This window comes from Vicugna pacos, chromosome 4 (assembly GCF_048564905.1).
Source record: "Vicugna pacos chromosome 4, VicPac4, whole genome shotgun sequence".
NCBI lineage: Eukaryota > Metazoa > Chordata > Mammalia > Artiodactyla > Camelidae > Vicugna > Vicugna pacos.
In genome coordinates, this window is record NC_132990.1 from 78,651,614 (window position 1) to 78,664,987 (window position 13,374).

The 13,374-nt window shown below is 67.3% G+C and overlaps 1 protein-coding gene across 7 annotated transcripts in view; it reads left to right on the forward strand.

Annotated features, from left to right (window-relative positions):
* Positions 1 to 13,374, forward strand: part of RXRA (retinoid X receptor alpha) — a 95,778-nt gene that overhangs the window by 47,614 nt on the left and 34,790 nt on the right. Inside the window, exon 1 of one of the 7 annotated variants that reach the window (XM_072960510.1) lies at positions 7,094 to 7,314. The exons of 5 other annotated variants lie outside the window; for them this stretch is intronic. In XM_072960510.1, coding sequence (XP_072816611.1) covers positions 7,197 to 7,314 — 118 coding nt within the window. In that variant the 5' untranslated portion in view covers positions 7,094 to 7,196. Of the gene's footprint in view, positions 1 to 7,093; positions 7,315 to 11,734; positions 11,809 to 13,374 lie in introns of those variants that run through there. One more of the 7 variants, XM_072960515.1, reaches the window with a different exon arrangement.

Consider the following 13,374-nt stretch of genomic DNA (forward strand, 5'->3'; position numbering starts at 1 on the left):
CAGCTCCCATCCCTCCCAGCAAGGCCAGGCATGGGCAGCGAGTGTGGGTGAGGCCCTCAGCTCCAGGAAGGGGGTGGGGAGAGGGCGCCAGCCTCCCCCGGCTGCTTCGGAGCCGTCTTCTGGGACGGGTGTCTTGGTCACAGAGAGAGGCATGCTGTCCATCAACTTGGGCGCGCAGTGAGGGACGGGCTGCCCAGGCTGTGGCTAGGTGGTGGCTGTGTGCAGGAGCCTGTGTGGGGGGTCCTAGCCCCTGAGCTGTTTACCTCTTGCCTCCCGAGGGGGCTGCACACACCTGTCTCCGGAAGGCGGAGAGGGGAGGAGGGGCGGCCTGTCCCTGGGGGGACTGGGTGCGGCTCTCCCCGCCCCCCCGGCCAGCTCAGGCCGCGGATCACCAGGGTGGGCGGGGGGCTCCGTTGTGGCGTGGGGCGCGCTCACCCCCACGTGCTTGCCCCGCCACGCTCCCGTGGGCAGCCCGGAGCTGGGTTTGCCGAGGGAGGTTGGTTCCCTGCACGCCGAGGGCGGGTCCCAGAGGTGCGGCCGCCTGAAGTGTGTGTCTCCATCTGCGCCGGGAGGCCTGCGCACGGCCTGCCCGCAGGTGGCCCTCATGGCCCCTGGCCGTGCTGCCTGTGCGTCCCCTTGAGCTGAGTGCAGGGTGAGAGCCAGGCCACCCTGGGCTGTGACTTTGTTTTGTTTCCTTGGGTCAGATTGTCCTGCTTCATCCTGTGCCCGGGAGAGAGGCCTGCTCCTGCCCTCGTCCCTCGCCTCCCCTCCACTGGGGGTCGTGGGCTGGAGGTGGATGGGAGTGGGGCTCATGCTAACGGCTGTCCATCAGTCAGTCAGCAGACGCAGCTGCTGCTGGCTACAGCCCCGCTGACACCGCTCCGGGGGCTGGGCTGGACTCCAGGGCCCCTCCCCTGGCCCTCCCGCACATTCCTCTGCGCAGCAGGGCTGGTGTCGAGCTGTTCCCTGTCCTTCTTGCTTGTCCTTGCTGGGCTCTTCCTGGCCCGTTTGCCTTTATCTCTCCTCTAGGCTCTGCGTCCACTTGCCTACACCAGGCGAGGCCCCTGCCCTGGGGGGTCTCCTACCCACTTCCTGTGGGGTCCCGAGGACAGGGGCCTGGGGCCTGCCTCCCACTGCTGAGGGAGTGATGCCCATTCCTGGGGGCTGAAGAGGGCACAGGCTGCCTCCCGGTGGGGCTCCGCCCGGTGGGCTCCTGGGGGGGTCCTGGGCAAGGGTCTCCTTGCCCTCTGGCCATGGAGGGGACAGTGGGGGAGTGTAAGGAGCGCCCTGCCCTGGTGATGAGTCGGCGGTGGCCCTTCTGTGTCAGAGGCCTACTCTGGCCCTTCGAGCTGTGGTGCCCCTTGGAGGTGTTCGCTGCGCTCCCCTGACAGCTGGCAGGACCTCGGCTTCCTGACCGTCAGCCACTTATGGTTCCCCTCACTCCTGGAGGTGACAGGACACCCCGACTGACGGCTGAGACCTTGGGCCTGGCTTGAACAGAAGCAGGGGTCTGGCCGTGCCCCTCCCTGAGGTGGGCTTCCCCGCGTGGCCCCTGCCAGAGCCCGAGGCCACTGGCCTACCCTGTCCTCCAGGGTGAATCCAGCCTCACGTGGGGAGGGACAGCTGTCCCGGGCTGGACCTGGAGGGCTCGGCATCCTCCCCGGCTGGTCAGCATGCTGGCTTCTGGGCTGACTCGGGGGCGTGGGCCCTGTCTCAGCTCCCAGGCCCTTTCCCCACACCCGTCCTCTGGGCCCTTGGGGTCTTTGGGGTCCAGCCCTGCAGGGGCTGCAGTTCCTGGGCCACCCACCTGAGGGTGACCTGCCTGGTCCCTCCTGGGGGATCCTCCACAGTGAAGGGCCTGGCTGGCCCCACCCCTGGTTCCCAGGCCCGTCCTGCTGTCTGCCGGCATCAAGTCTGGACAGGTGTGTGTGTTCAGGGCGGCCGCCCGCAGTGGGGGCTGGAAGTGGCGTGCCGGCCCCGTGAGTCACCCCAAGCCTGGGAGCGGGGGTGGCAGGGGCCCGGCTGTGGGCCGACATGACGGGACACGCTGCTGGCCTGGCATGGGAACCTGCCATGGAGTGGGGCGGTGGGCGGCGGGCGGCGTAGGGGCCTGCCCACAGCCTCCCCAGGGCCCAGGTCCGGGGCTGGGGTCTCTGAGGCCTAGCCTCCCCCCAGGCTCTGCTGCCAGGGGCGGGGGCTCTCCCGCCTGCAGCCGCGGTCAGTGTGGGCAAGGAGCAGATGCTGCCTTGCCTTCTGCGTGGGCAGAGGCCCTGCTGGGAGGGGAGGGGGGAGAAAGGTGAGAAGGCAGATGGGCACGGAGTCCAGGCCCCTGCATCAGGTGGGTCGATGTCCCTTGACGTACAGGGAGCGAACGTGGCCGTGGAGCAGCTTCCACCGTCCAGGCCAGACTCCAGCCCTCCTGTGCCGGGCTGGGAGCAGCGCTGGCTGCCGAGTCCTGCCGAACACCTTCTGCAGACCCCCTGCACCTGAGGCTCGAGGGTCAGAGGCTGGAGGAAGGGCTTCTTCCGTGTAGCTTTAGGACCACCAGTCCTGGGGTGAGAGGTCCTAGAGCTTCAGGGGTTCCCAGGTACACAGCAGCCCCACCTCCTCCCGAAGGTCAGCACCCCACGTGCCCGCTTGCGGGCAGACAGCAGAGCCCTGGGAGGGGGTGGAGCATGTGGGGGCCCCTGTGGGGGGTGGTACCGACCCTGCAGGACAGTCAGACAGAGCCGGGTCCGAGCGCGGCAGAGCCTCCGGCCAGACCTGTGACCTGGCGCCTTGGGGTCTGTGGGGTCTTCTGAGCCTCAGCTGCTGCTTCTGGAAAGTGGGGAAGCTCCTATGCTTGAGGCCCAGTGTGGGCACCAGCCTGAGGCAGGGAAGGGCCAGCGTGTGGGCTGGTCATGGCGGTCCTGGGGGAGGAGGGCAAGGCTGGAGCAGATCAGAGGTTGCAGAAGCTTCGAGAAGGCAGTGTGACTTGGGATGGTGACCGTCTGGGCTGGGGGCTGGTGTCCAGGGAGGGCCCCGGCTGCCTGCAGAGCCTGCTGTCGGGGCAGCGAGCCAGACCCAGCCTGGCACGCACAGGGCCGGGGCCCTGTCTGGACCTTCCTGCTCAGCCTGACAGGTGCAAGGAGGGCTTCTTGGAGGAGGTGTCCCTGACGGGAAGACCCCGCGGGGAATGGCTGCACCTGGGCTGAGGGCCAGAGCTAGGGCTGAAAGGGGTTGAGGGCCACAGCAACTGGAGAGGGCCAGGGCCGGGGGCGGGGCCGGGCAGGGTGGGCACCGAGCCCCGTGCGGGGCAGATCGGCCCTTGTGGCCCCAGGGCCCCTCTGAGAGAGGGAGTGGGGGCTGGCCTTGCTTGGAGGGACTTCATAGAGAACCATGGTCGAGTTCAGGGTTTTTGCAAGGTAATAGCAGCCTTGAGGGTGGGGACCCTGGTCAGCGCAGCAGATTAGCCCCTGCCCTCCCAGATATCCCTGTGGGTAATGAGGTGGGGGTCCTGCAGGTGAAGGCAAAACCAGCCATGGTGAGCCCATGGTGGCTGTCAGGGGCCCCCTCGACCTGCCCTCAGACCCAGCTGTCTTCAGGGCAGCCCCTGGTCTCTGTGCTGCCCCCCCAACACCCCCTGCCCCCACCAGGATGTGAGAGCAAGGGGCCTCGGGCTGGACACGGGGGCGGGGGGGGGTCGGCGTAGTTGCAGTGGGGCTTGCGCCCCCGCCCACCCCGGCCCTGCCTGCTGCTCTCTCACTGCCGGCCGTACGGGGAGGAAGGAAGCTGAGGGCTGGGTGTGTGTGTGTGTTGTTTTTGACTGGGCTCCGGCGGCGCTGGCCAGGGCCCGGGCTCCAGCCTCCAGCGCCTTAACAGGGAGGGTGAGGCCTGGGGAAGGCAGGGGGGTGGCGGCAGGGCTGGGGGGCCTCCTGAGGGCCAGGAGCTGGGCACTGAGGCAGATCGCGGACAGCTGGCGGGAGAGGTCCGAGAGGGAGGCAGGAGGCTGCTCGGGCCCGTCTGCCCAGGGGGACCCCTGGGCCAACACCTGGGATGTTGCTGGACTGGCAGGGCAGACCAGAGGTGGGGTCTGGGCAAGGAAGGAACAGTAGGTCTCAGGCTGAGGGGTGCTGGGGGCAAGGGAGAGACCCTGCCGTTGCGTCTGGGGGAAGCCAGGCTGGGTGGGGGCGGCCCTGCGTCTCTGGGCTCTGGGGGTGTGATATGTGCTTTTCCTATTTTTTGTGGGGTAGACGCTTGCGCCGTGGCCGACTTCCTGCTACTGATGTGATGTCGCTAAACGCTGATTGGGAAGAGACATGTCCATGAGCTGGTCGGAGCTGGCTCAGCCCCTTGGGAGCCGGCACCCCCTCCAGGTGATCCCCCCACACTTTTGTGCCCACCCAGAGGCAGCACACGCTGCTGCTTGAGACTTGGCTCAGCACCCAGCACACTCTTGGTGCTTGCTAAATGCTTGAGTCCCGCAGGGCAGGGCCTGGTTGGTGAGACCCCCCCGGGCGGCAGTGCCCAGCTCGGACTTGCAGGCTGCCCGACCCACACGGATGTGGCTCATGTGTGCGCACGGAGGCGGGCGCGGCAGGGGCTGGTGCTTCCCAGCGCCTGGTCCTGCGAGAGGCCTCCCCAGTTGTCGCCACACAGGTGGGTCATGGCCGTGCCTGTGCTGGGCTGCGTCACCCCTGAGGCCACCCAGCCGGTGGGACAGGTCCTGCGCCTGGTCAGCTGGACCCACTCTGAGGGCCCAGACATCCACGAGCCACGTCAGGGCGGGACAGGAGGAGGTGGGACTGTGGGGTTGGGGCTGGGGGAGAGCCTGAGGTCAAGGGAGCCTGGTGGGCTGGGACCAGCTGCCGGCCAGGATGTGTCTAGGGTCCTGCACTGGCCCTGCTGAGGCAGGAGGTAAGTCTGTGTTGACTCCAAGAGGTGGCCTCCAGTGCTGGGCCCCGCCTGCCACCTGTGGAGCTGAGGGCGAGTGGGGCAGGGCTGAGCACCTTTCCCTTCCTGGCAGCTAAGACAGCAAGAGTTAGCTTTCAAGTAACGAAGCTTGTTGGGTACAGATGAAGTGAGTCAGTGGGCGAGGGCCAAGAGGACCTCTCAGGGGACCTCCCTGCCCTGTCCCGGGAGCACAAGCCCTTGGCTGACCAGCCAGGTTCTTGGGCGGCTGAGGAGGATCTGGGGGTCACGGTTGACCACCAGCCACGGCTGAGTTGGCTTGGCTTGCCTCTTGGGAGTAAAGCCTTTGACTGGGGCTGGGCTGTGATCCTGGCCACAGACAGGCCTTCGCCACACCCCTGTCCGCTGGGTGAGCTTATCCCTGCCCGGGCCCCGAACCAGACAAGCTGGGAGCTAGAAGTGGTGACAAGGAGCGAATGAGGGAGCCTGGCCAACGCGGAGGAGGGGTGGCAGCAACCTGGGTCTGACCAGGGTCTTGCTAAAGTCAGGCCTCCGCCGCCGCCGAGGCTGTTTGTGTCATTGTCGTGAAAATGGCACGTGCACGTGGCAGAAACCCAAGCCAGGTAATTCAGGGAAGGACGTCTCGTCTCCTGCCCTGCAGTCAGGGTCCTGGGCCCTCTGCTCTGCAGTGTGATGCTTGGGGGTTTCTCTCTTCATCCTTGAACCCCAAACTTGAGGGGTTCTGGCCAGTGTGGATTGGATGTCCATGGGCAGGGCAGGGTGGGATGGGCCCTGGAGGGAAGGGGCCTGCCCGGCCCCACAGCGAGCGGAGCGTGCGGTGCGGGCAGATGGGTGCACGTGGGGGAGGCACTGGAGGAGAGGCCGAGGCAGGGCCGCTGCTGGGCCGCCAGCCAGGTCAGCCTGGGCGGGAGGCCTCTGGCCTCCTGCCAGAGTCCTTCAGGAGGAGTCGGCCCACCTGGGCCCCGACAGCCAGTGCCGGGGCTGTAGTGGGCAGCAGGGCTACCACGTGCTCAGGTGAGGGCGCCGGCTGCCTTGGGTCCAGGGCTGGCCTGGCCGCCAGCGCGACCAACGCTGCCAGGGAGCGGACGGTGTGCGGGCAGTGTGTGCCGCTCAGAGCAGTCCAAGCGGCCTCGGCCCCTGCAGCCGGACAGGGCTGCCCCCCGGGGACAGAGCTGCTTGGACCTCAGGCCGCCCGGGGGTGGGGACTGAGGACCCCACACTGGCCTGCCAGGGACCAGCAGGGCTAAAGGCCATGTGATGGAGCCCCTGCACCCCCACTCCTGCTGCTGGCCCTGGGCTGGGCCCCTGGCTGCCGGGCTACAAAAGGCATTCTGTGCCCCGGAAGAATGACCCCGTTGTGTGGCTGGAGGGTGGCCGGGAGCCACGAAGGCTTCCTTCCTCCTGCACTTCCTGCACACCCGCTCCGAGGCAGAGCCCCCAGCCTGTCCAGGCCCCCTCCCCTGGCTCCGGCGCGCCCCGTTGCTGCCCCATGTGTCCTAGCAGTCGGGGCTCTGCTCCACTGCTGCCTCTTCTGTGCCAGGCCTGCCGAGCCCTGTCCTGTGCCTGACTCCCAGCCTCTGGGCGCCGGCCCGTGCCGTCCCTCCTCCTGCAGGACCCTCGCTGCCAGTGCTCCAGGGCTCTGTGCACAGGACGCCTCTTGCCGGGGGGTGGGGGTGGGGGGACAGCGTGGTGGGGCCCCGAGCACTCCCAGGACGCCCCCCTTCCCGCCCCCCAGGCCGGGCTGAGACCAGCACTTGCATCGGGAGGAGAGCATTCCTGGGCGTGCTGCCTGGCCCTGTGTCGGAGGGTGGGCCCCATCCCCGCATCCTCCCACAGCCCGCAGCCGGGGGAGTGGGCTCAGCCAGGTCACCTGACTTGCCCGCGGCCAGGCAGCTGGCCCGAGGCGGGGCCTATTGGAGTTCAGGTCCAGGCCTTGCCCTTCCTCTCTCTGCCCGGCCCCGGGCTGGGCCGGGGTCCCACGTGGTCACCACTTGCAGGCTGGGACTGTCGCTCTCAGATTGAGGAAACGAGGCTGGGGTCCCTGTCCTCTTTTAGGAAGCAGTTGGCTTCGGCCAATGGGAGCCGCCTGTGGTCACAGGTGTCTGGGTGAGGGGTGGTGGGCCGGGCGGGCCCTGGGAAAGGGGAACTCAGTCACTCTGGACGGTGCCCAGCTGCCTGGCGGAGACGCTGCCCTCCTGGGCCTTCTTGCGGGCCCTGCTGCTTGCCGATCTGCCACCCTGCATCGCCCGAGGCCGTGGGGCCCTGAGCCGGCGGGCCAGGGGGTGATGGGGCCACCCCTGTGGTGGGACCTCTCGCCTACCCTGGCCATGAGGTTGCACCTCCTGGCCTCTCTTTCAAGAGGTGGCCTGGCCTGGCGGGCGGGGGACCACAGGTGGCTGGCAGGTGAGGGCTGGGCTTGGTGGGCTGGGAGGGGGCCAGCGTCTTGGCTGCAGGTGGTGGCACTCAGGGCAGGCGTGCGGGGAGCCAGGAGGGAGAGCTGGGGCCAGGTGCTGGGCGTCTCCGGGAAGCTGGCCTTTGTGGGGCCCGGGCCCTGCTGCGCGCCCCTGTGGTTCCCGGCTGCGCTGAGGGCGTCCGGTTCGGGTCCTGCTGCTTGTCCCCGGCCTGAGCCAGGACCACTGAGCTCTGGGCTGCCCTGGCTGTCTGGGTCAGCGGGTTTTGGGGTGGAAAGGGGAGAGGTACTGGCTCACTCCCCTTTCAGATGAGGAAACAGACTGGGGACAGTGGGGACTTGTCCATTTGGAGGGCTTCAGTGGGCCCAGCCCCTCCTCCTGGGTCCAGTGTGGAGAACAGCTACTCAGCCGCACGCGGCCCGTGCGGAAGCTGAGGGAGGCCTGGCTGCCCGGAGCCGGCCCGGGACAGACAGAAGGCCCCATACCTGGCTCGCCCCTGGGTTTTGGCTCTGGCCCATGTGGCAGAGCCGGGCTGTTCAGGGTGGGAGGCCCGTGGGGAAGTGAGAGGCTGGAGTCCTGGAGGGTCCTGGTCTTCCCTGCTGTTCTGGTGGGGTCGGCACCGGTTTCCTACCTGGCACGGCTCGCGGGCCACTTGCCTTCGTCTTGGCTGCAAGCAGGTCCATTTCTTCATCTCACCCCAGGCTAGGGCCCACGCGACCACTCACTGACCTTCAGAGATGCCCCTCGGAAGATGTGCTCCCCGCTGCCTGGGTTCTAGGGGGTGCTGTGGCCCAGAGATGTGAACTGGCTTTCCCAGGGCCACACAGCAGTTCAGGGGAGGGGCTCAAATGAGACCCGGTGGCCAGGGTGGGAGCTGGCACCACCTCGCTCTTCCAGGCCCTTTAAAGCCCTCTTGTAGCTCATGAGCGTTTGGCCCTCCATGTCCAGGGTGCCTCACCTGCATGTCCATGGAGAGGGCTGTAGCCTGGCTTCCCTCACGCCATGTGGACGGTGGTGGACACCAGATGGGGTTGCCCTGGGCCGTCCCTGGGAACCACTTGGTTTTGGAGCTGGGACCTGAAGCTAAGGACACTGCCTCTGGGCGCTGTGCTGTCTTGCCTGGGGGCTTCCAAGCCTCGTGCGTGTTCTGCTTGGTCAGGACTTGAGGGACAGGTCCACAGACGGTGCTCGTCCTGTGTGTGTATTGCATGCCTGTCCTGGGGCCGGCCCGGGTGCTGGTGACCTGGAGCCTACCCTGGGCCATTCTGGGCTCGGTTTCTTCCATCCTCGCTGAGTGACCGCGGAGGCTCGCTGAGGGCTGAGTCTGTGAGCCCAGGGTTCTTCGAAGCCCCTGTGCTCCCGCAGCAAAGAGCTCTCGGGCACGTGGTTTGGGTTGGAGGCTCTGTCTTCCTGTTCTAGGGGTGTTGTTGGGGGTCCGAGTTCACATGCCGACCACAGCTCTTCCTTGGGGGCTTGCCCTGTGCCTGTGTCCCTTGTCCACCTGCTGCACACAACCCTGGACAGGCCTGGTCAGCTGTTGGCCTTGGTTTCCTTGTCTGCGAAATGGGTGCCGGAAAGAGAACTTTCCAGGTCAGTTTGTTGATATGACAGGACATTTAAAATCAGATAAAATCACCTTCGTACAGAGCGCATCCTGGGCTGTTCCACCTGCTCTGTGCTTAGTCGTTGTGGCCCGTGCGTGTGGGGTGAGCGGTCGTCGTGGCCGTCCGGCGGCTGGGCCGGGCGCTCTGCGTGACCGCCTCCCTGGTGGGCGACTGGGGGCCTCGCCTGGCCCCGTCGGCGTATCTGGATTTCTCTGCATAGAACGCACACCTGGCTGCTGGGTTTTTCTTCGGTTTGTAGCTTTTGCACTGTAGCCTCCTGCCTGTCACCTCTTGCTGCCACATTCAGCCGTCTCCACTCGTCCGCTCTCTGGAAAGTCATATGAAGCAGACTGTCAGCGTCGTGCGTGAAGTTGAGCCACTGAGCTCTGAGCGAGGACGGCCCCTGTGAGTCGCACGCGTGACGCTGCGCCGAGCGCACTGGGCCTTCCCACCCGCTTGCGGGGCCTTCCTGCGCCTGGGCCCGCGGCCGTCCGCGGCCTGGGTAGGTGAGGCTCGAAGCCGATGACGGGGTCCGACTGCTCCCTGCTGTTTTCCCCTGGACCCCCGGCCGGCTGTGCGCCCTCAGGAGGGGTGGAGCCCTCTCCCTGCAGCTCTGCGGCCTGAGTGTGGGTGTTGGGAATCGGGGTGGGTTTGGAGCCGTGGAAGGCGTGATTCTGGGTTCCCGCTCCTCCGGGCCGGGTCTTCGTGTTGCCCTCACTGAGCTCCGGCCCCCACGCCCCGCCCAGGGTTGGGGTCTGGTCCCTGGGGCCCCTCAACCCAGCCCTGCCACTGCGAGTGCATGGCAGCCCCCAGCCCGGCCCACACCCCCCACCCCGTATTAAAAGTGTGCATTGTCCACGGGTCTCGGAAGCTGCTCGCAGGTACTGCCAAGGACAGGAGTGTGCGGTGGGAACATACTTGCCCTGGGTTCCCTCCTCCTGTTGACCCTGGCCTTGGCCATCCCCTGGAGTTGCCTGTGCGACCCAGAGAAGTGGTTGTTGGCGAGGCTGAGAGGGCCAGGAAGGGGCCCTGGGGCAGGGCCTGCAAGGGCAGAGGCCCCGGCCCCAGGTGGCCACACAGGGTGGGAGTGCTGTGGAGCTGGGGGTGGCTTTGGAGTTTGGGGTACAATGGGAGCCATGAGACGTTCTGGTGGTGACTGAGTGGATGGTGGCCATACTGCCAAGTGACCGATGACTAGGACAGCCCTGGGGAGGGCATGCTGAGCAGGCGGTGGCCTGGCCGGGGCCGGATTGGAGCCCACTTTTGGCTCTCGTCTCTGCAAAGGGGCGGGTGGGGCATTCCCGGGGCCGTGCTGGGTGGACGGAGGCCATGGCTTTCCAGCCCCCCTCCTGCCTGGAGGCCCTGTGGGCTGAGTGGTGCCATGGGTGCTTGCTGCGGCCCCAGCCGGGTCCTTGGCATCTCAGGCCTGCAGGGTCAGCTGGGTTGTCCCCTTTGCTGCCACGCCAGCCCCTGAGAAGCGCCTGTTGAGGGGCAAGAGAGTTCTCGTCTTCCGCTGCTGCCCCAGGGGTGTCAGGAGTGAGGCCCTGGGGACGGGGATGGACGTTTTAGGGCTGCACTCCCACAGCCGTCTCCTGGCCCCTGGCCTCCGGGGCCTCCTCCTCTGGGTGCAGTGGAGCCCACCCTCCTGTTCCTGCTGCCCTTGCCGGGGCTGGGGAGGGAAGTGTAGGGCCGAGCCTGGCACACAGCTGGTCCGCAGGGGGCAGATCTCAGTTTGGGAACCAATCCTGCCAGCCCCATGGGCCCCAGACTGAGCTGGCGTCCTGGAGAGAGTGCCTGGGGGTTCAGAGGCTCAGCCCTGGCATGTGCCAGCCCCAGAGGCTGCCCTGCAGAGATGGGGTCTCCCCAGAGCAGGGAAGAGCCAGCAGGGCCTTTAGCAGGGGTGTGGGGGTGATAAGCTGAGGTCTGAGGTGGCTGCTTTGCTGGGTGGAGAGGGAGGGTCAGGCCGCTATGCTGGTCCAGGTGGGAGGCGCCCACGCCGTGGCTGAGGTGGGGAAGCCCCGCTCCAGCGGGCGGATGTCCCATTCTCAGTCTGTCTCACGGGTGAGGCCCTGTCTGCTGTCTGCAGAGGCCCGCCAGCTGGGCCTCCACACTGCAGGCACCAGCCTGGTGACACCGGCTAAGTCTGTGCGGGGTGGGTAAGCCCCTGCCTAGGGGAGGGTGCCGAGGGGTCAAGCTCATGGCCCAAGGCAGCGGGGGTCTCTGAAAGCCCCCGTTGGCAGCTGGGTGGGCGCGCTGCCCTCCTGGGTCTCTGGCTCAGCCCTGCCACACCCATTGCGACCACGCCCTGGGGTGCCAGGCATCAGGGCCACATCCGAGAAATGGAGATGCTCAGAGGGCACTGGGAGGTCCTGGGGACGTCCCCAGCAGAGGCCGGCCCACGCCCGCCGGGCAGCTGCGTCAGAGTGGCCCCTCTCCCTGACCTGGCCGCCGTGCTCTAATGGCTTACCGGGTCCCCACACTCCAGCACCGGTGGCTGGGGTGCCGGCGAACCTCGGCCTAAGTATCAGCCCACAGGGGCTGCAAGGAAAGGCAGAGAGAGAAGCCGCCGGGGCAGGGGTGGGAGGCATTCCACGACAGAGCTCCGCCGCGGGCCTCTGCGCCAGTGAGAGCAGCGTGGCTCAGAATGAAACGAGAATCGTGTCTTTTCCTGTTGAAGAGAAACCGCCCCAGCCAGCCCGCAGGCTCGGGGCCCCCTTGCCCCCCAGGCCGCTGTGGGACAGGCGGGGTTTCACCAGGAATTCCCCCCTCCCCGCCCACCCGCCCCCGCCGTCTGGGCCGGCACCCTGAGGTGCTGGGGACGTTCGGGGCGCTGCCTGGACGGGAGGCTGCTGCGCCCGGAGCCCCAGCCTGGCCTCGGAGAGGTGAGCGTGCTTCCAGCTCTCTGTGCTCCCGTGTCCCCACGGTGGGCGTCGCTGCCGGGCACCGGGCTGCGCCTGGAACCCGTGCCGGCCGCCTGGCTGGCCGCGAGGAGAGGGGTCTTTGTGAGAGTGACGTGTGTCGGGAGCATCGCGGAAAGCCAGGCTCTGGTCCTGGCTGGGCCGGCGGCTCTCACTCTGGCTGGGGGAGCGCCTCTCCCTCCCCAGCCCCTTCCTCAGGCAGAGGGGGCGGGGCAGCTCTCTGTCCCTGGGCTTCCCCAGCTCCTGCGGTAAATGCTGGCGCCCGGGGCCGCACAGGCGCTGCTACCAGACTAGCTGTGCATCGCAGCCTCCGATTTCATTCGGGGACTTCACGAGCCATCAGGCCACCAGCCGGCCACGGATTTGGGGAATCTCTGTTTTGCAGAGGCCGCGGTGGTAACGGCGCCGCACACAGGTTCACTGCAGCTGGCTTCTGGCTGCTCTGTGGCCTTCTCCCTCTTGTCACCTCCTTTCTGTGCCTGTGCCTCCTCCCCTGGGGATTCCAGCAGGCCTGGGGGTTTGACTGCTGCCCCGCCCGCAGCACGCGTTAGGCCACGAGTGGGGGGCGTGGCCCAGCTGTCCAGCAGTAGATCCGGGTGGGTGTCTGCTCCCGTGCCCAGGGCAGGGGGTGAGGGACGGCTGCGGGGCTGCAGGCTGGCCTGCTGAGGGTCTGGCCATGGGGTCGGAAACCAGCTCTGGGGACTCTCGGGTCCCTGAGCATCTTTCTGGGTGGGTGGCCCTGTGCTGCCTCCACGTGGCAGCCCCCCTGTCGGGGGCAACTTTCTGAAACAGCCAGAGGCAGCGCTGCTGGATGCGGCTGAGTCAGACGCTGCCCCTCCCAGCACTCTCCTCGCCCCCCTCGGTGCCGGCTGGGCGGGACCTTTCTCACCTCCGAGTCCCTGGGATGGGTGGATAGCCCTGTCAGTGAGGCCACACGAAATCCTCATTGTCCCCCAGCCGTCTCGGGGTGGGGGGGCGCCTTTGAGTAAAATCAGATACCTTGGAGCACTCCTAAAAGGACTGGCCTCATGTTTGGGGGCCGCAGGTGGTGGCTGTGTGGCCTGCACCCTGGGGTGGGCATCCTGCTGGATGGATGGAAACACAGCACCCAAGTGGGGACCTGGCTCTGGGCCGAGCACTCTAAGGTGGGTCCCCTAGTCCTGTGGCCACAACACCCCCTCCCCGGCCTCCCCAAGGCCCCTGGGAACCAGCCTGCCTGCTGGTCCTCGCCAGGGGCCGGCTCTGCCTGTGTTCACCTGGCTTCTCCCGAGACACCGGCCCTGCCCCCAGGTCCAGGAGGCCCTGGAGCCAGGGGCAAGAGGAGGGGAGGCTGGGGAGTTGACATTTCCCAAGTCAGCCTTTGGGGCACCTGCATGGTGTGCAGGATGGGGCCAGGAGAGTGGTGTCTCTCTCTGCAGCAGGCCTGGTCCTCATTATCCTGAAGCTGTGGGCAGCCTGCGGGGTCTTATTCCCGCAGCACCCAGGTGCACCCAGGGAGGCCTGGCAGAGAGGGGCCAGACACAGCCAAGG